Below are 28,000 nucleotides of genomic sequence, written 5' to 3' on the forward strand. Positions count from 1 at the left end.
CGCACAGCTACACGATTATGCCTACCATGTCAGCAGAAGGTGAGCTACTCTCCCCGTTGCTAATCGTTTTAAAGGAAAGAAATGGCGTTTTTGGTTCCCTTGTTAAGAAACGAATATTTTCACACGAAAATATTCATGTCGTGTGCACCACGTCTGGAAAGATGGGCAAAGCAGAAATTCAGAGCTGGTATAATGACATCTTGAAACCAAGTTTACCCGATGGACAAAATATTTTATCGTTAGATTCTTTCTCTGGCCATAATGCGCTTGTTCATGGCACGGAAGTTGAAGTTATGAAGATTCCAGCCGGCGCTACAGCCGTTTGTCAGCCATTTGACGTGTATGGGTTTCGGATTTGGAAAACATACATCAGACGAATGTATTCCGGGCTGCGACTTATGAATACCGGCATCGTGCTGCATCACCGTAACACCATCTTAAAGTTGCAATCACTGTTACATTTCCAGCTGACATCTCCTCGATTCATAAACATGTGGAAATACTCGTGGTACCGCAGTGGGTACCTTGATGATCATCCTGGACAATTCGAACACCCGGTAGTGTATTCCTTTGACAGTGTTGGCTTGGTATGTTCTTTGTGCCCGAATACTGGTTTTGTCAAATGTGCGTGGTGTACAAAGGACTTGTGCGTCGCACACTTCTACGAGGAACACCACTATTGTAAAGCATACGTCCCTTGAGAAAAGTATGGTGCCTGTTGTTAATTGTGTTTTGTTTCAGTCGTCTTTTCACTATTTTGTAATGTGTCGAATAGACCATAAATTGTTTTTGTTTACTATTATTGACGAGGAGTTTGCCCGATGTAATGTATATGGAGTCATTTATTGTGGTGCCTTGTAATTTTTTGTTGTTGTACCAGTTCGTACAATAGCCATGTACACTTTTACGTATGTAACTGCCATTTTACCCAGAAGACTGTAGTGTGATACTTTAATATGCCTACTTGTTGAATACATAGACCTCTGTCAGCTATAGCGCAAAAGTACGAGTAAGTAGGACTACAGCTCTGCCTGTGATTATGATATATCTATTGCATATATAAATGCTATTTTGCTTTACGTCGCACCGACACAGATCTGTCTTATGGCGACGATGGGATAGGAAAGGCCTAGGAATTGGAAGGAAGCGGCCGTGGCCTTAATTAAGGTACAGCCCCGGCATTTGCCTGGTGTGAAAATGGGAAACCACGGAAAACCATCTTCAGGGCTGCCGACAGTGGGGCTCGAACCCACTATCTCCCGATTACTGGATACTGACCGCACTTAGGCGACTGCAGCTATCGAGCTCGGTCATATATAAATGCACATCTTTAGTTCTTTTTAAAGACGTTGCTTATTACGTCAATCATTCCATGTCATACTCATATCAAAGTTGTCTATGTATTTAATTGATTTATGTTCGACAACCATGGCTGCAATTGAAATGTGTTGTGCCTTCCACTGCAAAACATAAATACATCGTTCAATACAAGCACAAATAAAAACATTCTATCTAGATTCCTTATACCAGAGTACGTAATACGGGAAATACCAGCAGTTTCTAACTCGGAGTTTATAATTGCTGTTGTTCGCGATTTCGTTTCGTTATGACACAACTGATAGCGTACACAAAATGGGGGTAGGGGAGTGGACATGAAAAGAAGGTCTGGACCTGTAACCATATTTTGATATGCCGAGGTAAAACATCTCATTACATTCATTGCGATCCTCTACCCGGGCACGTAAGTTCTTTAAATAAAAGGATATGTAATGTTGTTTCAAGGTGGGTGATTTATTTTAATAAATTTCATATGTATGTCCACTCTAAATGACACTACCGACAGCTTCAAGGTGTTTCAGACGTAAATAATAATTTAAGCCTAGGTCGGACGCGGTACCTTATACCACGTTTGTCCACGCCCGATGGTGCTTAACTCGGCGTTGTACCCACGAATTGGCAACTCACCGGAATTAGCAGGAATGAAAATATAACATTTGCATAAAATATTAGTAAATACGTTTAGGTTATTTATTATCATTATATGTGAAACGGAACGTGATTTAAAGGATTTCAATAATTATAGTACGTAAAGAAGCAAAATATAGCGCCGGTCTCGTTCCACAGCCAAGCAGCCGGCCAGCGCGAGGAGAAGGGAGGGGAACGTGCCGGGGAGAACCACTTGGAGGGTAAAAGGCGGTGCAGAGGCTGTGTCTCCAGACGGGAAGTGTGTGTGCCGGCTTAGCATTGGCCAGCAGGTATTCATCGCTGATCGCGCGGAACTTGAAATGTCGCAACTTTTAGGTCCCTTAGTTAACGCGCTAATGAATGTTGGCGCCTAAAATTGATGCTGGCTTTGTTTTTACATGTACCTCAATGTGTTTGCTAAGTTTCATCGCGATCGGCGACTTCACCTTTGTGTATGTTCCCTTGTTAGTTACAGCCTTAAATGGGCGGTTTACACATAGACAGTAATTTAGTAGTAACTAAATTTTTAACTTAATTTTGAATGACTTGCAGTTTGTGAACTATGATTTTAGTGGTAAGTGGTAAGTAAACAATTAAGTAACAATTTAGTCAGGTGGAATAGAATCCCGTCTATTTTTCCTTTCAAGTAGACTTCTCACAAGCTCCGCGCGCACCCATTGGAGTAGTGGGGGAAGCACTGTACTTGCTACTTACCACGTGCGAACAGGCGCAATTTTATCAAGTTAATAAATTGTGAGTGAAGTTCGGGGTTGATCATCACTGCGAGTTCATTTTTCTTTTGATAGTTATTTCTAATTACTGAGTACACTGGCTACATGGACCAAAGATAACTTCTGAAATTCATTAGTGAATACGTTCAGCACGAGTGTCTTTGGAATACTAAAGTGCACTACGCATTGTCTTTTGTATCAAAGGTTCAACTTTATGCAGTAACTTATAAAATGTTACTTTTGACATTTGCAAGGTTAACATATACCGTAAATAATGTTATTTGTTTTACGTCCGGCAAACAGCTTTTACGGTTTTCAAAGACGCCTAGATGCTGAAATTTTGTCCTGCAGGAGTTCTTTAATGTACCAGTAAATCTACCGACACGAGCGGACGCATTTTAGCACTTTTAAATACCACCGGACTGAGTCAGTATCGAACCTGTCAAGTTAAGTGAGTCACTCGGTCTGGCAGTTAACAAATACAGTGGACGCTGTTTACTGTGATCATCAATTTGGTTTGTTATCGCATTTGTTTTCAAGTAAAAAAATGAAATGGCGTATGGCTTTTAGTGCTGGGAGTGTCCAAAGACATGTTCGGCTCGCCAGGTGCAGGTCTTTCGAGTTGACTCCCGTAGGCGACCTGCGCGTCGTGATGAGGATGAAATGATGATGAAGACAACACATACACCCAGCCCCCGTGCCATTGGAATTAATCAATGAAGGTTAAAATCCCCGACCCGGCCGGGAATCGAACCCGGGACCCTCTGAATCGAAGGCCAGTACGCTGACCGTTCAGCCAACGAGTCGGACTGTTTTCAAGTATTTTGTTCTCAAGTATGCGAGTAGAGGGCATACAAAGAAAACGCTCCCAACCTTTAAAAACCTGTTTTTACACTGCACCTGTCTTCAAGGGCACTTTCACATCTCATCTTTTATAGCAGGTGTACGGTGGAAAACCTGTCAGCACAGATGGTAATCCTCCCGCATACACTTTCTCTTTTATTTCTTCACTTATGTTAGTTTAGACAAGGACCACTCACTCGAGTCTTACTAAAGCTTTCGCACTGTGAAGTTCTTAGCTTTGTAGTGCAGTGATGGCTAATGTGGAAAGCAAATGTAAAGACACAGCAATTAAAGAGAAACTTTCAATTATAGAATGTTATGGCAAATTGCCTAAAATGAGCCAACGCAGTGTTGCTGTGGAGTTATGAATTTCGGAACCTCTTCTGTGCAAGCCATTGAAAAATCAAGACAATATTTTTAAGGCAGAAAAAAGAAAACAAAAACTTCAACTGTAAGTGAAGTCGTGGTGGAAAAGATGGTCAAGTTAAATCAGCTCTAAAACCTTGGATCTTAAATGTTCTTGAGAAATATTCTCGAGTTGGCAGTCCTCTGATGCGGCAAAAGGCTGAAGAACTAGCAAGAAAGTTGGGAAAAAATAATTTCGTGGCAATGGATGGATGGTTTCACCGTTGGAAGAAACCAGAAAATATACTGTACAAACGAATGGATGGTGAGCTGAACAACGCTGATTCTGTCGCTGATGAGAGATGGATAGAAGAGGAATGGCCTAAAATTTCTTCTGAATTCTCCTTCGAGTGTGTGTATAATGCTGATGAGACTGCCTTGAATTATCGTGCCTTGCCTGAACACACTTACTTGTTCAGAAATGAAAGTGCTAAAGGCTGTGTAAACCTTCATGGAACGAGTATCAGTTTTATGTTGTGCAAGTATGTCTGGTGAAAAGAAAAGACTGTTAGTGATTGGGAAAAGTAAGAACCCCTGTTGTTTTAAAGGCATCAGTAAGTTTCCAGTGGACTATCATTCGAACTCTAATGCATCGATGACTGCCCTGATTTTCAGAGAATGGCTACTGAAGTGGGATAATACGCTGAACCGTAAAATAGTTTTGCTGGTTGACAACTGTGCATCACACATTGCGAATTGTGACCTCAAGAACACCAGTGTGGTTTTATTGCCGGCGAATACGACTTCATTAATTCAACCATGTGATCAAGGAATCATTCGCACCATGAAAGCGTATTATTGCCATATGCGCACAAGAATCTTAGAAAACATAGGGGACACATAAAACTGGTGTCAACACCCTTGCCAAAACAATCAATCTTCTAGGTGCCCTGCATGTTCTAGTCATACAATAAGGAACTGTTTCCGACATGGGTGACTTTTAAGAGAGTTACCAGAAGTAGAGGAGAATGTTGAACTTTGTCCAACAGGCTTAACGGAAGATGAATTTCAGGAATGGATGAACATTGATGAGGGCGTCATTACTTAAGGGAAACATACAGAAGACGACACATGGGGCAGTTACTTCCGCAAAATTAGATATGAGAGGTGAAGAATACGGAGCAGGAAACAGCAATGCTGATGATGACGATGTTGCCGAAACTTTCCGAACACCAACAAATCCTGAAATGCGACTGGCGCTAGGTGCCTTGCGACGAGGTGTTCAGCGTAGGTCAGTGGACTTTTGAGAGACAACCAGAAGAAAACAACATTTAGAAACTATTTTAAATAGCTGAAAACAGTTAACTGTATTGCAGTACTGTGTACTGGTATCTTTTTCATTGTAGTGCACGTAGGTTATGAATAAATACAGTGGGCTACCTATGATTTTTTTATTTTTTGCCTACTTTTATCAATCGGTTAATGTTATCAACAAATCTGCATTCCAGAGTGATAATACTAAGCGGCGTCCACTATATTCCTGTCGATCCTCCTTGGCTAATTATTTAGAGAATTGTACTTGTTCCGAGATTATTCCTTCTGCTTATTCATTTTCATTTCTCTTAAATTGGTCACCTAATCCTTAACTTCCTCTAAATTTTAATCTGACATGCAATGAATGACGGCATTAACAAGTTTTTACACGTTGCTGATGGCCGTCCATCTTATCTCTGATCTAGTTGACAATGCAAGAACGACTGAATCAACTGTCTTGAGTGAGATATTGCCATTTACCACTGTGCTAAACGCTGTCTTACGTTTAAACTAGCTAAAGTAGTAACTTACCACTTACTTCTATACTAAACACTGTCTACGTGTAAACCAGCCAACGTAAGGCAGCCATTTGTCACTCAAGTCAGTTGATTCAGTCGTTTTTGCGTCGTCAACTAGATCAAAGATAAGATGATCGGCCATTAACAGGCAGTAAAACTTGTTAGTGACGTTATTCGTTGTGTGTTAGATGGCATTTTAGAGGAAATTGAGGGTTAGGTGTCTGAACTTAGGGGTGAAAACGGATAACCAGAAGGAATTATGCCGGAACAAGTACAATTCTTTTCAAATAATTAGCCGAGGAGGATTGACAGGAATATTCGTTGATAGCCGGGCTGAGCAGCTCAGACAGTAGAGCGCTGGCCTTCTGACCCCAACTTGGCTCAGTCCAGTGGTATTTGAAGGTTATTTATTTATTTATCGTATGATGAATGTATGTACATATATATAGTTTCAGGATAAATGTTTGTAGTCACAAGTCCGTACAATACTACAACTCTAGGTCTAGTATTTTGACCCAATCAACTGCTTCATCCGATGTGCGGTGAATGTCCATTAGCGTTCCTTTGAAAGCTCGAATTTGGCAGTCAGCAACAAGATGGATGGATTGACTGAGAAGAGGCACCACAGTCACAATCTGCAGAGCTAGTCTAATCTCATTTGCACAATAGATAACCACATCTGCCTTGTCCAGTTCTTATCCAATTGATGATTCTTTACTGTCGCCTTGGAAGGTTAAATCCTTATACGCGTTTAGAAGGATTCTCGACTTGATGTTTGTTGACTACTGAAAACTGATCCCACTGGGCTTTCCATGAACTGTTAACATGAAAAGAAGTTCTTTCAAGATCTATTGCTGTACGCCAGGGTGGTTTCCTTGATTTCAGTCATTGATGTTCAGTGTTTGTAATATCTTGATGGATGGGTAGTTGGGGGTTCTGCTGAATGTTTTTCCAAACCTTTAGGAGAGCTTCTGATCTTCTTAGGGCTGGAGGGGGAATATTGCTGAGAACAGGAAGCCATAGCGTGTTTGTGCTCCGATTGTATCCCGTGATTATGGGCATTGCCTGATTGAGTTGTACATCAATCTTCTTAGTGTGAACACTATTGATCCAAGAGGGGCAGCAGTATTCAGCAACAGAATATGATAAGGCTAATGCTATTGGTCTTAGAACATGAGTATTGGCTCCCCATGATGTACCAGCAAGTTTCTGAAGAATATTATTTCTAGTTTTAACTTCAGCAGCTACATTTGAGAGATGTTGCAGGATTTAGACCTGGAAGAAGTTGTAATGATCAAGTACTCTCTCTCACCACGTATATTTGAAGGTGCTCAAATACGTCAGCCTCGTGTCGGCACGTAAAAAAAAAAAAAACTCCTGCGGAACAAAATTCCGGCACCTCCCCTCTCCTGGAACCGTAAAAGTAGTTGCTGGAATGTAAAGCGAATACCATAATTTATTTGTTAACCTTGCCAATGTCAGAAGTAATATTTAATAATGAGTTACTGCATAAAGTTGAACCTTTGATACAAAAGAGAGATACTATCATGTGCAGTGCACAGTGCATTTTAGTATTCCAAAGCTACTCGTGACCAACGTATTCACTAATTAATTTTAGAGTGTTACAGAGGCTTGCAGACTGATCGCTGAAATTTATGACGGTCTATAATGATGATATATGCTTGTGTGTGTCTTATGCCTATGTAGCCATTGTTCTCAGCAGTTAGAACGAACGATCGAAAGGAAAACGAACTCTCGGGGATGATCAACTCCGTAATTTCACCCACAACTTATGAACTTTACTACATTGCGCCTGTTTACACTTGGTAAGTACACTGCTTCCCCCACTACTCCGATGGGTGCGCGCGCGGCTTCTGGGAGGTATACTCGAAAAGAAAAGTAGATGAAATTCTATTCCACTTGATTAAATTGTTACTTAATCGTTTACTTACCACTAAAGTCGCAGTTCACACGCTGCACTTAAAATAAAGTTTAAAATGTAGTTACTCCTAAATTACTGTCCGCGTATAAACGGGCCTATAGAGACTGCAGATGCCAGAATGAAGTAGAGCGAAAAGGTTGGAGTTGTAATGGTCCAGATTAGTTAAACAATGATTTACTCCAATAATATTCTGGTTAACTATCTCATATTATTTTGGATAATATTTTCGATATGGTTATAATGTATAAAATATATTGCTTAACATAAATTATTTATATTTAGTTTTTTTTAAAACATAGAACTTATTGGAAATCGGCGTCATTACAGAAATAACAATCTCAGCCTTCTTGAAGTAACTTGTTCAGTTTTTTATGGTCTATGAGTGAACTGTTGGTTAACCATATTTCAAATTATATGTAGTGAGGACGAACCCACAACTTGTAAAACGAGAAATAATTATCTTTATTGGAGCGAAGTCCATATAAGGCAAATGAACTTTGCTCTCGTCACTGAATAATGCGTGTGCGTTTTCAGTTTGCTATGATTTTTTTTTTTGGTGTTATTTAATATGATCAATCTATTCCGAAACAATGCTGTCTTGTTGAGAGCGGTGCCACATTGTGCTATGGCAGACGTTTTACTTACGAGGTGCTGATGTCTTAGAGGAATTAAATTGTACTGCCTCCAGCGTTATATTTCGCGCAGGAGAGGAGTAGAATGTCTTCCATCAAGGTTTTCCTAATATGACCATCGTTAGGTTTGTCTCATGTATACGGTCATACGGTCCAGTTTTCTGAAGTGTGATCTCCCTTTCTATTACAAGTTGTGTTCCTATTATTATTATTATTATTATTATTATTATTATTATTATTATTATTATTATTATTATTATCGTCATCGTCGCCGCCGGTCCTTCGTTACCCCAGTGTAACCCTTTGTTACATTGGTGTTGAAAGTAACGTATATTGTCGTACATTGTTTATTGGAAATTTGTAGTAACGAAGAATAGTACGGTAGTGAATAATATTATTCAAAGTCAGTGGACCTTACGTAAGTCTTGTGTCACCAACTAAAATGGCTACCGGGCCGCACGGTTGTTGACGTTGCCTACTGCTCCCCTCCATTCCCCACACACTTTTTTTTTTCCCCTCTCCTCTCCTCTCGTCTCTAATCCTTACGTGTACTCTACTACGGTGAAGGTCAGTGGCACCCCTCGTTATCTACAAACAAGGAGCGCCGCAGGAAATGTGTTTACATGATGATCTAACCATTGCTATTACTGCCACATTGCTTCCATTTGTTAGAAATATGGATTCAAATCGGAATTTATCCAACATCGGTAAGAAGTAGTCAGCTCTTGTCTTGCCGGCGTGGCGAGACTCTCCTTTCATCTAACCTGAAAATGGCGTTCCACAAGCTGTGAACATTATGAAGACAGGGTAGTTTTCTCCATCGTCCCAATTAATAACAGTGTTGTTCGTACCGGTACATCTGGAATGTGAATAACATTCGGCTCTTTTGTGAAAACAATATATATGTATCCACAATTTTCTGGTAGAAACCTGATCAAGTATGACGCCTATGTTTAATACATTAACTAAAATATTACATATCACCAGAAAATATACGAACAATCTCAGAACGCACAAAACTGAGCTTCCTTTACAACATTTCTATTCGTACACTTACAAGTTCCACCTCTCAGTCCCTGTTGTACCTCAGCCTTGCCTGTATCTACTTGTTTACATTCCAATGAAACTGGTACGAGAAGAGATCTCTCGGACGACCTGTAGACATTAATTGTTCAGCTTGCCCTTAATAGGAAATAAGTACGATTGTTCGTAAAACGCATTAGACAATCCAGTATATAGCCGATCGTCATTAAATTTAAATATGAGGATGCGTGGAAGAATTTCAGACGGAAACCAGGAGAGGTGGAAGGGATGAAACGTACATTTGCATCAAATTAGACGTGATTCTATGTTAAGTGTATGAAATCTGCACATTGTTGTACACAATTACTGAAGGAACTTTCTAACCAGACTATACGTCGTGTTGTGGAGAAATGGATATCGTGGCCGACTTCAATGCAAGAAGACTTAATTTACTGCAACAAATATATTGAAGAGATCGACGTTCGCGAAGGAGCATGTTTTTGGTCAAGACTTGTGGGATCAAATATGTAGTCGGATGAGGCAAAAATAAATAATTTTGGTTTGGATGGAAGCTACAGAGTTTTGAGGAAGCCTAACATGGCCTACTAGCTAACAATGAATCATGGAGGAGGTTCTATTCTCTTGTCCTCTCATGGAATGGTAAATCTGCACTTCATCGAGGACTGTGTATAATCACATACTGGCGGGGAACTTGAAATATAGTGCCCAAAAAAGGGCTTTTACAGTAATTACATGTTTCAACATGAGACTTGTAAAACCCTAGCTGATTTGGAAAGTTCCTCAGTCAGCAGATTTAAATCCAATTGGACGTGGCAAAAGTGACTGCTATTTAACCAACCTCCACGCTGAGCATGTACACTCACATCTTATAGGACAGTTCAGAAGCGACGTTCGAACTATTTCGACTTCCAGAAAAGTGCAAACAAATGAGAGTATATATTTATTTCACTAAACAAGCAATTTGTATTGTCATTCCAGCTGTTCGAACAAAACTGTTACTGACTGTATGTGCACCAAACTATCCTGTCCTTAGTCTACAGTTGGACAGTGGTTCTGTTCCAGAAGTGTCGTCGAAGGTCGCTTCTGAACTGTCCTATAAGACGTGAGTGAACATGCTCAGCGTGGAGGTTGGTTAAATAGCAGTCACTTTTGTTTTGGTGCTGTCGACTTCACAGTTCATTAAATGGTGAGTCACATATTTTTAGATCAGTAGTGTTTTCTCATCTGCTTGATTTAAATTTAAGAATTTCATTTTTAAGTTTGTATTGAACTGAGAATAATAGGTAACCTGTTTTAAGCCCCGTTCGCCGACCCATCGCTTAAGATGGAACGACGTGGGGTATGTATGTATGTATGTATGTATGTATGTATGTATCATCTTTTTGATGACATGATGATGTACCGGTGTTGACAGTTTATTGGAACTGTGATAAAATGCCGAAAATACATTTTTATTTTCTCTTTTGATGGATGACTGCTCAGGACCAGGCCATTTCTCCTCGTCTTTCCTAATCTAGTCACTCTTTGCTACATTCTATTTTATTAAACTTGATAGTATATTATTCAACATTATCTTTTCCTTTATCACATTTTCTGGTATTTTCCGACAAGTATAGATCCTTGTAGTTCGCGCCACCCTCTTATACCTGCGCAACTTGCCTCACTTGTTTATGAATTGAATCAGGCCAATCAACCATCAGATTTGTCAAAATTGAGTTATATGCTGCCACCTACTGAACTGGGCTAGCACCAGGAGAGGCTTCAAAGTTCTTGGGAGATCTAAATCATCTTGGCAAAATTGCAAAATCGGTCCATGATACATGTCCGTTTTGGTACGATGTTAACTCAAAACAGAACAAAAAATGCAGGTATTATTTTCATTTTAATAATGCATTCTCTTGGAAGAGTATTCAGTGCAAAAAATTAATGTAAATTATGACGTGTTATATGGACATTTCTTATTGGCCAAATTGTCTGTTTGCAAACGAAGTGAAGATGGCTTCTTTTCAAAGTGGTGATAATTTATGTGAACATAATCAGAGTTCTACCAATGGAAAGAATGCCAGAAACTGGGAAAAGAAAAGAGTTAGTCGTTAACATACAAAGGTGAACTGACGTTAAAAAAAAAAGCTTATAAATGTGTGTATAATATTATCGCTGAAAAATGTTAAAAGAATTTTGTGTTTTCGAGTTCTAGCCCAGTGTTTTGTGTTCCGTTCACCACAAGAGGACTGACGAGCTGACAGCAGCTATCCTAAGTGTGTTTTTTACTCTGGGTTTTTCCGCATTCCCTCCAGGCAGATGCCAATAGTACATTATTTCAAGTCCCCTGGCACCTACCCCATGACGACAACCAGCTATCTTTTGAGGAACCTTTCTTCAATGATCATCCCTGTTGTCATAATCAATAAAATGGTTAAAGTTGTTTATGTTAAATTAAAGCTACACCTTTCCGATGAAAACAAAAAAATATGTTAATTTATCTTCCTAAAATACGTTTTTTCCATCAGTGAGATTTTTTTCTTTTTTCCAGTTTAAGAAAATGATGGTTGGCCCATTTTTGTTTGCATCCATTCAGTCACTTGCTTTGCCATCTGTACTGAATTTCTGGAAATAAACAACGTATTAGATTGTATTTAGTATTGTACAGAATAGAAATGGCCAACTGGACACCAGTGATGTTTTTGTTTTGTACTTGACATCTCATCAGTATGTTCTATGTATGTCACCTGAATTGTCGCTTCCCCAGTCAACAGTTCACAAGATTTTGCGGTGCATTTTACACTGGTATTTCTAGAAACTTCATACTGTTTACAAATTGAAACCCCAAGATGTTTTACAATGCCTTGACTTTGCCCTTCCGTTTTTGGTACACTTGGAAGTGGACAACATGTGGCCGGGGAATATTCTATGGAGCGATGAGGTACATTTTACTCTTGAAGGTGCAATGAACACACAGAACTGTCGCATATGGGGTTCGACTCGTTCAGTGTTGTACAGGAACAACCATTGCATTCAGCTTACATTACTGACTGGTGTGGTTAACAAGCTCCTTCATTCTTGGTCTTTTTCTTTTTTGATAAGGTGACCCCTCATGGGCCTCTTAGGTGTGCAGTGAAATCTGCACGTTATAGGGACCTTTTTGTGCAATATGTGATTCCAACTTTGCAAGAACATAGCTTTGACAACACCGTTATTTTCGTGCAAGATGGGGCAACACTACACGTCGCTCATCAGGTGAAAGATTTGCTGCTAGAAACTTTCAGTAACGACTGCATCATCTCTAGGCATTTTTCAGATGTGTGGCCTTCAAGATTCCCCAACCTAAATCCATGCATGTGACTTCTGATTGTGGGAATATTTGAAGGTTCTTGTTATCAGGGACATATCCAGTTTCCGTCTGATCTAAAGGCTAGCATATGACAAAATGTCGCTCTGATTTCACCGGATATGCTGCGGGAAACTGTCGACCGTGCGGTGTTACAGATGCAGCACGTTGCTGAGTTGGGGAGGCCATATTGAACAGTGTTTGTAACCAGGAATCCTAATAAACATGCTGAAACCACAGTTATCATGTGTTTTACCTTTCCTGCCTTTTTCTGCCACCCTGCCACTTTTCACAGCACCATATTTACACCTGATGACAAGACTTGGAACTAGTATTTGTTGTGGCATAATTCACGAGAGCATTGCTTAGTTAGCATAGCTACGAAATTTCAGACTCCTAAGATTATTACCACCCATGCTGTGCTGCACCGAACACAGTCTAATTGTGGACACCTGGTACATAGCCCCTGACCACTCACAGCCTTACATCTGTAATATAGATATGGATATTAATTTCCATAGGGAACCTGAAATATTTGTCCTGAATGAGTAAATTAATATTACCAGTATAAATGGTCCGTTAATGGACATTATAAATTTTCCAGCTAACTCATTTCTGGTTGCCAGCATTTCGCCCTCGTGTGCTAGATTGAGATTGCAGTTGCTGAGGAACTTCATTTTAATGAAGGTGTCATGCATTGATCTTTTGGATGAGCCCTCCATTGTTCGTTCAGAATACAACCAAGGGACTTGTACTGTCGTACACTCTTGATCTCCTCGGTGCCTCCACTGTAAGGGGACACAGCTGATAAGCTGAAGCTGTGGAAGGCGTATATTGAGCAGCTATTTGAGGTGACCAGACCAGAGGAGCGCGGCATGGTCCCAACCTCTTTCAGAAAGAGGTGCGGCGAGTTCGATAGTGGTAAGGCTGCAGGGCCCGATCAGGTGTATTCTGGCATTGACATTCCAACTGACTCTTGAACATGGCGTATACAGAACCGGCGTAATTCCAAACGATTGGCTTAAGTTCACATTTGTCACTCTAGTATTAGGGTTCAGGTACTGATTTGGGATACGGGATGTGTTGTACTGCAAACAAGGATGAACATGTATGCGCATGCATGTTTTATCGATTATGAAAAGGCATTTGATAAAGTACAACACGCTAGACTGCTTGAAGTGCAGACACACCTACATCATCACAAATATGTACTGGAACCAGAAAACCACCGTCCATGTGGAAGACAGTCTCCCCTGCTTTCTCTCTATAATGTTCCTTATATACCATTTCCGGTGTTATTTCACCAGGATGAACAGTTTTTCCACCTTTGTTTCAGTAAAATGCCAGTTATTCAGGCTGATGAAGGGAGAAAAAAAAAAAAAGAACCACACACTGATAAATACAGATATCCACAATTCAATGAAAATTGATGGAATAACATTACTTTCCCTGTATACATTGTAACTATGATGAAAACTACTTCTCACCTCGTGTTCCTTTGTTGAACTGCAGTCATAATAGTGGGGCATCTGATTCTTTATATGCAGGCCTTTTGAAGGTCCACCGCTATCACTGTTCTGCACAAAATTGCTATACTCCTATTCCATAATCTGTCGCCAATTTCGCAGTCGTTCTACGGCAATGTGTGCTTTATTGTATCGATTTTCTGCCGTGATGTGAGAGAACTGAAGATCTTACGTGCTGATGAACAACAGAAATGTTCAGTTTACACAGATAACGCTATCACAGAAGCAACATTACCGAGCAACTTGGCTGTGCAGTTAGGGTCGCGTAGCTGTGAGTTTGCATTCAGGAGATGATGGGTTCGAATCCCACCATCGGCAGCTCTGAACAGGGTTTCCCATTTTCAAACCAGACTGTTTGTTAAATAAGGCCACGCTTGCTATCTTTTCAATCCTAGCCCTTTCCCATCCTTGCGTCGCCGAAAACCTTGGATGTGTTAGTGCGACGTTAAACCAGTAGAAAAACAAACGGCTATATTTGCTAACAACTCAACGTAGAGGAAGCCTACTACAGTATGCAGACACACTAATAATGCGAAGCTTACTCTATTTCTAGTAATGCCTCATGTTCCTTTTAAATATAGTGGACCTACTTAGTAGAGCTGAGCCCATGGTTTAACCCGACTCAGTCTGGTGCTCAAATATGCTGGTCTCATATCGGTAAAAGAAATACAAATTAGATTTAAAATGTTATTATTCGAATCCTGTTTGTTAATGCAGCCAGTTCCACTTCCTGCTTCCGTAGGCCTCAGAGTGTAGAATTGTTTGTGGCAAGCACAGCTTTTCTAACTGGTTTGAGAGACCTTTGGAAATTTACACGATCCTTTTTTGGTTTTGTTTTCATAGTCGCACAGTCTAGGGATAGTGCGCCTGCCCGATGCGAGGGGTACTTCAATGTCCTCTCCTGGTCTAGGAAGGCAGGAATATGGCCAATAGGGTTTGTCCCTCTGACCCTGTACCACCTTGTTGTTTGCAGGCCAAGGCCTATCAGGACAGTAACACCATGGGATTGGTTTATTTGAGTTTAATCTTTGCCTTTTCATTAACTGATTATATTCCCCCACCCACCCACCCACCCAAAATACTTTTAACCGTGATAGAATATGATGAGCAAAATGTGAAGAATTGTCTTTAAATATGGCTATAAAAAAGAAAGATAGGGCGGCCAGAAAAATACTTGCGTGCATCAGTGGTGTACAGACTTGGTAGAGCTCTCTGGTGACACACTGCTTGCTTGTGTCTACGAGGATAGTACTTCTCACCGTTGTACGCTCTGGTACAAAATTATCTGAATTTTCTAATTTAAGAATAAACCTGAAATCGTTGAACCCTATAGCAACTTTGCTCCAGGTTGTGAAGAACACTGTGAATCTTTCTCAGCTCGGACACAAAGGCCTGACCCAAGTTTGTATTAGTGTACAGTATTGTATGAGGATGCTTTTGTTGCAGGAGCAGCCCGCCTACAACCCTCAAGTGGAAGCCATCTCCCCTACACTACCGTCCGATTCCATGCAGGAGGATGCGTCGTTCCGCTCCACCAAGGATGAGCTGCTGCAGCAGATCGGTAAAGTGGATCGCGAGATCGCCAAGGCAGAGTCGCAGATTGCCAAGCTTAAGAAGAAACAGGTATTGCTCAGGTTTATACTCGGTTTCTTATTAAGAGACTTAAAAATACGGGGTGGCACTGCAGTATGTAGACACTCAATTGACTGACTTTACCAGAGCAGCAGTTCCTGTAATTCAGTTGAGAGTTGACGTTATGAGGTTGGGTTGATGTTGATCAACTTGACTTTATTCCAATATCCATGTTGACAAACCTATACTCAGGTGATCATCACTTTTTAATGTCATGGTTTAATAATGAATAAGAAAATAGGGCAGCGGGTAAGCTACTATGACCAGCATAGTGAAAGAATTATTCTCGTCAAGATAAGACACCAAACCAATGCCCACCATAATAGTGCAGGTCTATATGCCTACTAGCTCAGCGGATGATGAGGAAATCGTAGGAACATATGAAGAGATAGAAGATTTAATACAATATGTAAAAGGTGACGAGAATCTAATTGTGATGGGAGACTGGAATGCAGTGGTAGGCCAAGGAAGAGAAGGTAATACAGTAGGAGAATTCGGACTGGGACAAAGGAACGAAAGAGGAAGTCGGCTGGTTGAATTCTGCACTGATCATAATTTAGTCCTTGCCGATACTTGGTTCAAACACCACAAACGATAGCTGTATACATGGACGAGACCTGGAGACACAGGAGGGTATCAAATAGACTTCATTATGATTAGGCAGAGATTCAGAAACCAGGTGGTGGATTGCAAAACTGTCCCAGGAGCAGACGTGGACTCTGACCACAACTTGTTGGTCATGAAATGGCATCTGAAGTTGAAGAAATTGAAGAAAGGAAAGAATGCAAAAAGATGGGATCTAGACAAGTTGAAAGAAAAGAGTGTGGGGATTGTTTCAAGGAACATGTTGCAAAAGGACTAAATGAAAAGGCTGAAGGAAACTCAATAGAGGAAGAGTGGATAGTCATGAAAAATGAAGTCAGCAGGGCTGCTGAAGAAATGTTAGGATTGATTGATGAACGACGAAAATTCAAGAATGCTAGAAATGGCAGAAAAGAATACATGCGATTAAAGAATGAAGTGGATAGAAGTGCAATGTAGCTGAGAAAGACTGGCTGAAGGAGAAGTGCAAGGATGTCGAAGGTTGTATGGTCCTAGGAAAGATAGATGCTGCATACAGGAAAATCAAGGAAACCTTTGCAGAAAGGAAATCTAGGTGTATGAATATTAAGAGCTCAGATGGAAAGCCACTTCTAGGGGAAGAAGACAAAGCAGAAAGATGGCAGGAGCATATCAAACAGTTGTATCAAGGTGAAGATGTAGATAATTTGGTTCTGGAACATGAAGAGGCTGTTGATGCTGATGAAATGGGAGACCAAATTTTGAGGTCAGATTTTGACAGAGGTCTGGGAGACCTAAATAAGAACAAGGCACCTGGAATTGATGACATTTCCTCTGAATTACTGACTGCCTTAGGAGAAACCAGCATGGTAAGGTTATTTCATTTAGTGTGTAAGATGTATGAGACAGGGAGAAGTCCCATCCGATTTTCAGCAGAATGTTGTTATACCTATTCCCAAGAAAGCCGGTGCTGCCAGATGTGAAAACTATTGCACCATTAGTGTAGTTTAGTATCTCATGCCTGCAAAATTTTAACACGTATTATTTACAGAAGAAGGGAAAAACAAGTTGAAGGTGAGTTGGGAGATCAGTTTGGCTTCAGAAGATAAGTAGGAACACGTGAAGCAGTCCTGACGTTACGTCTGATCTTAGAGGATCGAATCAAGAAGGACAAGCCCTCGTACATGGCATTCGTAGATCTAGGAAAGGCATTCGATCAAGTTGATTGGACCAAGCTATTTAAGATTCTGAAGGTGATTGGGATCAGATACCAAGAACAAGGAATTATCTACAGTCTGTATAAAAATCAGTCTGCAGTAATAAGAATCGAGGACTTTGAAAACGAAGCAGCAATCCAGAAAGGAGTGAGGCAAGGCTGCAGTTTGTCCCCCCTCCTTTTCAGTGTTTACATAGAACAGGCAGTAAAGGAAATCAAAGAGAAATTTGGAAAGGGAATCACAGTCCAAGGAGAGGAAATCAAAACTTTGAGATTTGCCGGTGATATTGTTATTTTATCTGAGACTGCAGAAGATCTTGAGAAGCTGCTGAATGGTATGGACGAAGTCTTGGGTAAGGAGTACAAGATAAAAATAAATAGGTCCAAAACAAAGGTAATGGAGTGCAATCGAACGAAGGCAGGCGATGCATGAAATATTAAATTAGGAAATGAAGTCGTAAAGGAAGTAGATGAATATTGTTACTTGGGTAGTAAAATAACTAACGATGGCAATAGTAAAGAGGGCATAAAATGCAGACTAGCACAAGCGAAGAAGAGCTTTCTTAAGAAAAGAAATTTGCTCACTTCAAACATTGATATAGGAATTAGAAAGATGTTTTTGAAGATTTTCGTGTGGAGCGTGGCATTGTATGGAGGTGAAACATGGACGATAACTAGCTCAGGAAGAAAGAGAATAAAAGCTTTTGAAATGTGGTGTTACAGAAGAATGCTGAAGGTGAGATGGATAGATCGAATCAGGAATGAAGAGATACTGAATCGAATTGGTGAGGGGAGATCGATTTGGTTAAATTTGACAAGAATAAGAGATAGAATGATAGGACACATCTTAAGACACCCAGGGTTTGTTTAGTCGGTTTTTGAAGGAAGTGTAGGTGGTAAGAACGGTAATAAAAGGGGTAGACCAAGGTATGAATATTACAAGCAAATTAGAGGAGATGTAGGATGCAGTAGTTACGTAGAAATGAAAAGTTTAGCACATGATAGGGTGGCATGGAGAGCTGTATCAAACCAGTGTATGGACTGATGACTCAAACACACACATTTAATTATGTATTATTTTGTGGAATACATGTTTCATTTCCTTTGGAGACATCTTCATTTCCAAGACTCAGCATAAAATTACAAGGATAATACTTATAACGTTGTGATATGAGTATCTTGTTCAAGCTCAGAGGCCTCTGGTTTTATTCATCATGCGGTGCGAGCGCTCTCGTATCCTAGCTTGACCCCTATACTTATTTGGATTTGCTGATATTGGTCTCTAGGTTATGTGTGTCTGTGTGCATCGATGGATGGGATTTGTGTTGGTTTCCGCATTTCGCTATTATTATTTTTGTACCTTCTTTATTTTCTTCATTATATTTGTTTTCAGCTTTTTTATGCCCGATTAGTTATTATTTTTAAAAATTCTTCGTTCAGTTAACATGTTTCATTGTTTGAGAAATTGAATGATCTCGGTAATTATTTAAAGATAAAAATTTCATTGTTCCATATTGAAAAGTATCACAGTTAAATTGAAATAATAAATAAGGTAGTTCAACCTATTCAATACAAGTAAATAAGAGATGTAGAGATTACATTCTTATTTAATTAAAAGTGGAAATGGTACCGGTTTCGACCCCAGTCTGGGTCATCATCAGCCGATTATAACTCGAAAAACAATGCTTAAGTAAGAAAGAAGTTAACGGTCAAGTCCACACAATATCAGTTGAAGAGGCGATATAAAAATAACGGGGGTAGGCACTGTAAAATTCAGATGAAGTGGAATGTAAGTCACCTAAAAGACGTAATGTGTAATCTTCCGAGCATCAGCACGGCACACGCGATGTTTGGCACTGTCTCACAATGTTCATGAAAAGCAGAGAACAGGTAAATGAGCCAGACTGCATACACCGTCAGGCACAAAGTCACAACACAATCCAAATATGAAGATCTAAAGTCATGAAGAAGCCAAAGACGAGCAGCTGAACTGAAGTAACTTGCAAGCTCCAGAAGATCGGCGTGGTGTTTATAACGTCAAGTGCTGTAGTTTCATACGCTGACGGATATTGAAGGATAGATTAATGATCAAGTGTTTGCTTACTTCACGAAATATATATATGTACATATACATACTTACAATACGATTCAATATAATTGAATACGTAATTATGATCTTGAAGATTTTTAGAACAGTTGACGTGAAAAAACAATAGGAATAGATAAAATGGTAAAAAGCGCAATACCGGAAACAAATGAAAACGTGTACGCACAGTGCGCTATTTCTTGAATATAAAAAAATTCAGGTCGTGATTGAAGTAGTCAAAGTTGGCGGGCGCAAGGCATGAATTTAAATTTGAAAGTGAGGGCCCAGGTGCAGGTCTTTTGAAATGACGCTCGTAGAGGACCTGCGCGTTGTGATGAGGATGAAATAATGATGATGAAGACGACACACATCCAGCCCCCGTGCCAGCGGAATTAACCAATTTTAGCCCAAATTCCTGCCCCTGCTGGGAATTGAACCCGGGACCCCTGTGACCTGCTAACCATTTAACCATGGAGCCGGACATGTGATTGTTGATTATAGGAGGAGCAATGCACATGAATGAAGCTGTGGCAGTTATCAATTCCTCTCTCCTCTACAAGGATTACCATGTTGGAACTTTCAGACAACAGGTAATTGGTGAAGGATGCAATAAATGACTGAAGCAAAGAAAGCAGTCTACTTCTGAAGTTGAAGAACACTTGAAACTACACATCATCAAGAAGTTTTGTGGAAAAGAATAGGGACAAGAAAGGAGGTGCACTACCCTAAAACATACTCGGGACAGTGATATCTCTGTGCACATATTAACTGCCTATGATCCTCTAGAAATGAAATAGGCACAAGTACTGATTACGGTTTACAGTAAACAAATACATTACAAGATATTACTTTTAATTACATTTGCCCCTACAAATGAGTGACAGATGAACAAATGAACACTGATTTCCAGTTGAGCCTTCTTTTGTAGTTGTGAAAATTTATGGCATGAAGGTCTTGAAACAAAGCTCAAAGATGATCATTTTTATGTCTCTCTCTCTTTCCATTTCTTGTGTTAATCCAGGTCTTTTCTTATCCCAGATGAAGTCTGAAGGTGCATGTTGATGTCTGCTCATTAGGGCTAAGGAGAGCTGGGATTGGTGAGGAGAGAGCACAATTGACCTGTCGTTGTGTTTCTATATACGACTTCCACCAGTTGCAGTGTAGATTATATAATCACACAGGAATTCTTGCTACTTTTCTTAAGTGGACACACACTATTCCAGCGATTTCTGTTCGAAGGGGCCCGTTACCGAGACAAGCATTTTAAAATTACTGTAAACTGTTGATAACTGTAACTAGTACAGTATATTCCTTTAGTAAAGCTTTCAGACCAATAGGTGATACGCAAGTCATATATTTTTTGAATGTTGGGTTGCAAATTAATTTCCTATAATTTTTATTTTAAACTGTCATTTGTGTTGTATTTAGTTCTAGTGGATGTTTGTGCTCTGGTTACAGCAAGAGCTGGAGGAGGTCGCTAGTAAGCCAGCTGTCCAGAAGGAGGAAGAAGAGATCACAGCTCCCAAGCACCAAAGTTTGGCGCAGAAGATCTATGCCGAGAACAGGGTAAGACTGTTCACTCTTCACTACTGATGTCAGTCTTGACCAGAAGGTTCTATTGATCACTCTGTCTGAAAGAGCATTCCCGGAATTTTCTTCTGGCAATTGTCCACGAAATGCAAGCATGACACACAAACAACTCGTTATGAACACGTGCCTTATTTTTATTATGGGCACTGGCTCCGTGATTTCAACAGGGCAATAAGTTAACTCTTCTCCTTTTCAGAATAATCTGTGATGCATACAAGTTTATGAGGGTGTTTTAAAAAAAAAATTTAATGGCAACATTTGTAAGGAAACTATATCTTCATTAGCAAGGACTTGCCTGGGTGTAGTTTTCACTGGCACAATCCATGTTTTTATGATGGTTGTTGTGTCATGCCTACTACTGTAGCTTTCTACTAAAATATATATAAAGTATTCCTCATCATCATTTTCATTACAAAGCATAGGCCTAAACTTAAGAAAAAAATTGTATTCAAAAGGTACGATTGGGCCAGTCAAAATGTGACCAGGGTTTGAAAAGCAGTCGGTATGTGTTTGATTGGCAATTGTTTACTCCGTTTGTGTTGTAGAGGTAGCAAGAAGTGTTTGATCGATGATCGACAATCATTGCCTGCAGGCTGCTATTCTTTCATTAATTACATCTCATTAAACATTTCAATGATAATAAATTGAAGTTCATGTATAAGGTGCAAATGGAATGACGTAATATTTTGTTTTCCACAGTCATTAGTCTCACATATAACCTCAATTTTGTATGAATTTTGAACATAGAACAAATTAATTCCTATGAACAGAATTACTCCAAATCTTGAATAAATACCATTCTCTGGCAGGTAAAGACAGACTTTAGAATTATTAAGCCAACATGCTGGTTTGCTTTTACAATACTCTGATCACTGCTCACAAGTCTGACTAATAATTGCACTTATGTTATTATAATTCTTGTGACGAAGAATTCTTCTAAAAATATCTAGAAATTATATGAACAAGAATAATTTTTTTCTGATAGACATGTACTGTTTTTTTTTAAATATGTAATGAAAGCAAATTTGTCAAAAGCTTTAGGTTGAGTGTCTTTTGTTGTCAATTATTTACAATTGAGTTGAAAACTATCAAATCAAATCAAATCAAATCAAATCAAAATCTCTTTATTTGCAAATGAGGTGTCTACACTAAAATACATTATTGTCTAGCACTAAATATTAAATTAACAAGAGAAGAAAATTTTCCTATAATACAATATTATACAATATACGCTAACAATTTTTTCTATTAAATACACAGCTCATCCTTAATAAATTTATATTGTTTACAAAATTCTACTTATAATATCTCCTGTACTACTTACAAATATAGTCAACTGATATACAGTATATGAAATTACTTCAAATGATACTATACAACTGGTATAAGATTAAACTTTACATTGCATTTTTTTTTTTCCCCATTCCGGAACCTAAGTAGCATAACGACCTGCTGCGTCTTAACCACAGCCCCTTTTGCCACTACTTTTCGGAGTTCCTGAAGGGCCTTCACAGCTACCGTAGTGATCCCAGGGCCCTCGAAGTCCCCACTGTACTTCACCTACTTTGGCTGTCCAAACTCTTTAGACCAGGGGATGGAATTAATTTATTCACACACATTTTTTTATTGACAATAATCTGCATGGTCGAATGCCCTCTAACACTTCATTTATTTTCTCTGTTGCTGTTTATTCTCTTCTTGAATATCTGTACAGATTTTGGAAAAGGATCAAACACTACCCCTGGTAAACTGTTCCACTCCTTCACACCCTTCCCAATGAATGAAAATTTACCCCAATCGCTTCTGCTAAAATTTCTTCTAATTTTATCTGTCCTGCCGATATAATTACAGTAGAAGTCCGCTATAGCGAGTACAGCATATAACGAGAACTCCGCTATAACGGCGACTTTTTTTGTCCGTTCAAAATCCTATATTAAACTGTGTATCGTCCTTCGGTTACAGCGAGAGCCCTATCACTGACGCATCCATTATTGCGAGCGATTAAGTGCGCACGATCTTTTCCGTTACCGATATTTATGCACCCCAGCGATGATATTGCATGCGATCGATTAACTTCGGCGTCGTTCCTCGCTATGTGCACTAACGAGTTATCTCGTCGACATTCGAAGGCGATGTCGGAGTCGATTAGTAATACCTGTCGATGCTGTTCGGTAAAGAAAATTCGAAATTAAAGAGAATATATTTTTGTAAGAAATGCGTAAATAATGTGGCCGATAGCAGTTGTTAACTCGTTAAAAATAAAGTCTGAAGTAAACGATATCTTGATTTTAATGTTATATACGGAAATTAAGTAAGAATGTGATACACCTCAAGATATGGCAGAGTACATCACTGATTTCAGATGATGTTTCATATCTTCTCGTGTCTAGTTAAATTTAGGAAAAGCTGTTTACATGTAAATTTTTCGCGAGTAGGTTATCATTTCTCTACATGCATTTCAAATATGCTTTCATGATATATATACGGTTAGGTTAGGTGGCGCCGTTTGAAGAAGAAAACTGAAGTGTTTGCCACAGAAACCTCTGAAGTGATACCGTATTTCTCTGAATCCAAGACATTTCTTTCTCAGAATCTCATGCGAAAACTCGAGGGCTGTCTTGCATTCGCGGCCTAACAGTAAGTTACCACTGGCAAGTACCGCGATAACCACGCTGCTTCTTTTCACACGCTCACAAAACTCGTTGACAATAAACGACCGCCTCTTTACTATAGCCTACATCGCTAGCCGCGACAACCGGTTGTACAATGCCTGTGTGTAACGTCACTAGATCTCAGGAAATAATGAAGAGAGTATGGCGTTCTATTGGCTTCTACAAAACCGTTTCTCAAATCTGCAGAATGGTATCAAAACAAGCGAGCCTTCAAATTCTTAGGAAGGACATGGCTACTCAGTGGCAGAGTTATAACGCGTCTATTGTACTTGACGCTTAGCAAAATTAAGTTTTATAGACAGCAGGAATATTTTCGTGATGGATAGTCGTATTGTAAAAATATGTGGAAAATGTATTGCTGGCAAATTTCCAACGGGTTCTAGTCGATATTATGATGCCAATTTTAAGTTAATGGTTATTAAACACTCGGAAATGTAGAATAATTGTGCAGCCGCAAGAAAATACGGCATAGGCCTCTAAAGCCAATATTTGGCTTTAGCGTGAAGACAAAGAGCTAAAAAAATGTGTACTGTACAAAAAAACCATTCAGTGGTCCGCAACAAGGATGCTTTAAAGAAGTCGAAGATGAAATTGTGAGGTATGTGCACGAAAAACGCAAGGGTGGAATGGCCATACCGTGGTGCAATAAACTCGTTCGTTGACTTTCAACGTCCGCGATTAGGCCTATACATCGCTAGCTGCAAGACGTGCGTGTAGCGGTAGCCGGTTATATCTGACCCTGAGTAAAAGTAACCGGTTTATAGACAGCAAGAATAATTTTCTGATGGATCGTCGTATTGTAGAGACGAATGGAATAGTTATTGCCGGCAAATTATCAAAGGATTCGCTTCGGTATTATGATGCCAATTTTAAGTTAATGGTCCTTAAATCCGCGGAAATAAATAATAATTGTGTAGCCGCAAAAAAATACGGCATGACGAAAGTTAATGTTCGGCGTCTAAAAATAGTTTAAAAATGCGTAGGACTACTGTAGAACAAAGGCATTCATATGATTTTACAAAGTACTTTTTGAGCCTGATTTAATTTTTAAAGGAAAAAGTGGGGTTCATCTTGGATTCGGAGAAATACGGTACTATATTTTTTCAGAATGAAATTAAACATACACTTTCACGTAGTATTGGATTTCGAAAAATAACAAACAAGTAAGCCGTAGTGGGGATATCATCTGCGGAAAAGCAAGTTTTGAACAAACTGATTGACGTTTCTGTGCATGGTGGGTTTTCCGACTTTTATACAAAAATCGGATTTAATGACAATCCGTTATAGCGAGTAAATATTTCGCCGTTACGAATTCTCGCTATAACGGACTTCTGCTGTATTTTCCTACTAAAGCCTCTCACGGATATCTCCCCATGCTTCTTCTCTTGTGTAGGCTCTATATAATCTTGTAAGTCTAGTTTTCTCCCTTCTCTTACTTAGTTTCCCACCCAAGTTCCTTTAACATTTCTGTTACACTACTCTTTCTCCTGAAATCCCCTGTTACAAATCTTGCTGCATTCCTCTGCACACTATCTATTTCTGCTATTATTCAGCTGTCACAGAAGACAATTAGCTGTTTTCTGATTCACTGCCACTTTGATTTCTTTCCTCGACACCATCCTTAATGAATCAACACAACACTGGTCACAAATTGCAGTGTTGCTAAATTTCTTTTCAGGTCTTCAATCAGTAAATCGGAGCAAGTTGATTGGGGGTTAGGTTTCCTGTAATTTAGACAGAAATCAAAGTTGATTGGCAATCAACTGATCTGCCACTAAGGACTGATTTGACGCACCTTTCTGCAACTGGGCGTAAATGATTTACAATGCATACCTTCAGGCACACTAGTATTAATTTTTTCACACTTGGAATCTGCATTAACTATGTCGACTATTGTGTCTTCTCGTAGCACTTTTCACACCATCGTTGCTACTACAGTCATAGATCGCTTCTCTGCACTGACTCGTTGAGAAGACAGGTGCCTGCAGAATAATTCAATCATACAAGGACTCGTATATGAACCTGTGGCCAGGGGGCATATAATACGAAAAAGTCAGGCTTGTAGTGACTGATCAAGCACGGTACATCATCTCCATCCATGTGTTATGTATTGCACATGGACTATACCATATTTGTAAAAGTACTAGGAAGAATAACGGCAAGATAAATGACTTCATTTCTGCTCTGAAGAAGATTCCCGTGAAGGCTCCCAGCCGTCAAGTTACGTGCCCAGGAGTGATCACAAGGTGGGGTATTTGGATAAAATCCACAGTTTTCTTGTGCAAAATCTTTGATGAAATCAATTGCTTCATGTGCCCTAGACTCATCGGACACAGCAGCCATCAAGCATGTCCAACAAAGACCTAGAGTTAGAACTTTTTGTAATGTATGACTACAAGTTTTTGCCTGATGTGATTCAGAGTTTTCAAGAAGTTCATAAGTGTTTCTTAGAGACAAATTGGAATTAAATTTGAAGAACTATTCAGATGTGGAAACCTTTGCAACTTTGACTGAACCCCCTTTACGAGTGCTGACAAGATAGGCTACTGTAGATGTCGAGCATAATTTCTGTATATATGAGGATCCACTGAGCCCAGAGCACCAGCAAATTTTGTCAAATGTGTGTAATCCAGCATAACCAAAACCCAAACCCCATGGCACTACAGCCCTTGAAGGGTCTTGGCATACCAAGCGACCGCTGATCAGCCCGAAGGCCTGCAGATTACGAGGTTGTCGTGTGGTTAGCATGACGAATCCTCTCGGCCGTTATTCTAATCCGGCATAACATGTTTATTAATTATTAGAACCCAGTAAATGGTATAAAGGAAGTTCATGCAACTGATGTAAACCTCAATAAAATGATTTCAACACCTTTTTTGCTCCTTTAAAAATCTATTTTCAGAACCTAATTCCCCCCCTCCTTTCTGACCATACCTTGCATCTTAAAATCCTTTCCGTAGTAATAGCGAAAATTTGTGACCTTATAAGTGAGGTATTTTTATATAGATTTAATACGATGAAAAGTGCCTTTTTACGATGGCGAGCGAACAAGTTTTCAACATAAAGTTAGTGGGAGAAATTGAAAAACACCCAGTACTGTACAATTGTGCACTGAAGGATTACGCAAGAAAGGACATTACGGAGAAAGCATGGAATTATTTTCTAAGCTTTTTTAATTTTTTGTAAAAATAAATTTCACTTTTCAAGCTCGATAGCTGCAATCACTTAAGTGCGGCTGGTATCCGGTATTCGGGAGATAGTGGGTTCGAACCCCACTTTTGGCAGCCCTGAAAATGGTTTTTTTGTGGTTTCCCATTTTCACACCAGGCAAGTGCTGGGGCTGTACCTTAATTAAGGCCACAGCCGCTTCCCTCCCACTTCTAGCCCTTCCCTGTCCCATCATCACCATAAGACCATCTGTGTCGGTGCGATGTGAAGCAACTAATCAAGAAGTTAGTAAAATAACCACCTAATCGATCTTTATTGTTGCCTCAGGCAAAATTGAATATAAATTAGCACTTACAGGACATGTTTCGACCACTTAGTGGTCCTCTTCAGCTGTATAAAGGAAGAATTGAGGAAAAAAAAAAAAGAGTTCACTTTTCTTACCTGAGAATTAATAGCACTCTTTCCTCAGCACTCACACACTCCCTAAATTTGTATTTCACCGTCAAATGGCAGGCGCAATATGCTGCACCAAGTCCATGTAACTGTGTTTGGTCATACGATAAAAAGAAATAAATTTAGCATCCGTTTGTTCGAACTCCTTTACTGCTATGAATAATCTTCAGTGGAAGTTCTTTTCAAGGTATGGGTGAATCGAATACCTTCTTCTATTTATTTTTCCTTACCGGGCGAGTTGGCCGTGTGCGTAGAGGCGCGCGGCTGTGCGCTTGCATCCGGGAGATAGTAGGTTCGAATCCTACTGTCGGCAGCCCTGAAAATGGTTTTCCGTGGTTTCCCATTTTCACACCAGGCAAATGCTGGGGCTGTACCTTAAGGCCACGGCCGCTTCCTTCCAACTCCTAGGCCTTTCCTATCCCATCGTCGCCATA

General features: G+C 39.7%; 1 protein-coding gene across 5 annotated transcripts in view; it reads left to right on the forward strand.

Annotated features, from left to right (window-relative positions):
- Smr (Smrter) overlaps nt 1–28,000 on the forward strand; it is a 657,953-nt gene that overhangs the window by 327,120 nt on the left and 302,833 nt on the right. For 4 of the 5 annotated variants that reach the window (XM_067159726.2, XM_067159723.2, XM_067159722.2 and 1 more), the window contains exons 5-6: nt 15,635–15,811; nt 21,142–21,249. In XM_067159726.2, the coding sequence (XP_067015827.2) occupies nt 15,635–15,811; nt 21,142–21,249 (285 nt within the window). The remainder of the gene's footprint in view (nt 1–15,634; nt 15,812–21,141; nt 21,250–28,000) is intronic. The other variant, XM_067159724.2, reaches the window with a different exon arrangement.

Source organism: Anabrus simplex, chromosome X (genome assembly GCF_040414725.1).
Source record: "Anabrus simplex isolate iqAnaSimp1 chromosome X, ASM4041472v1, whole genome shotgun sequence".
Lineage (NCBI taxonomy): Eukaryota > Metazoa > Arthropoda > Insecta > Orthoptera > Tettigoniidae > Anabrus > Anabrus simplex.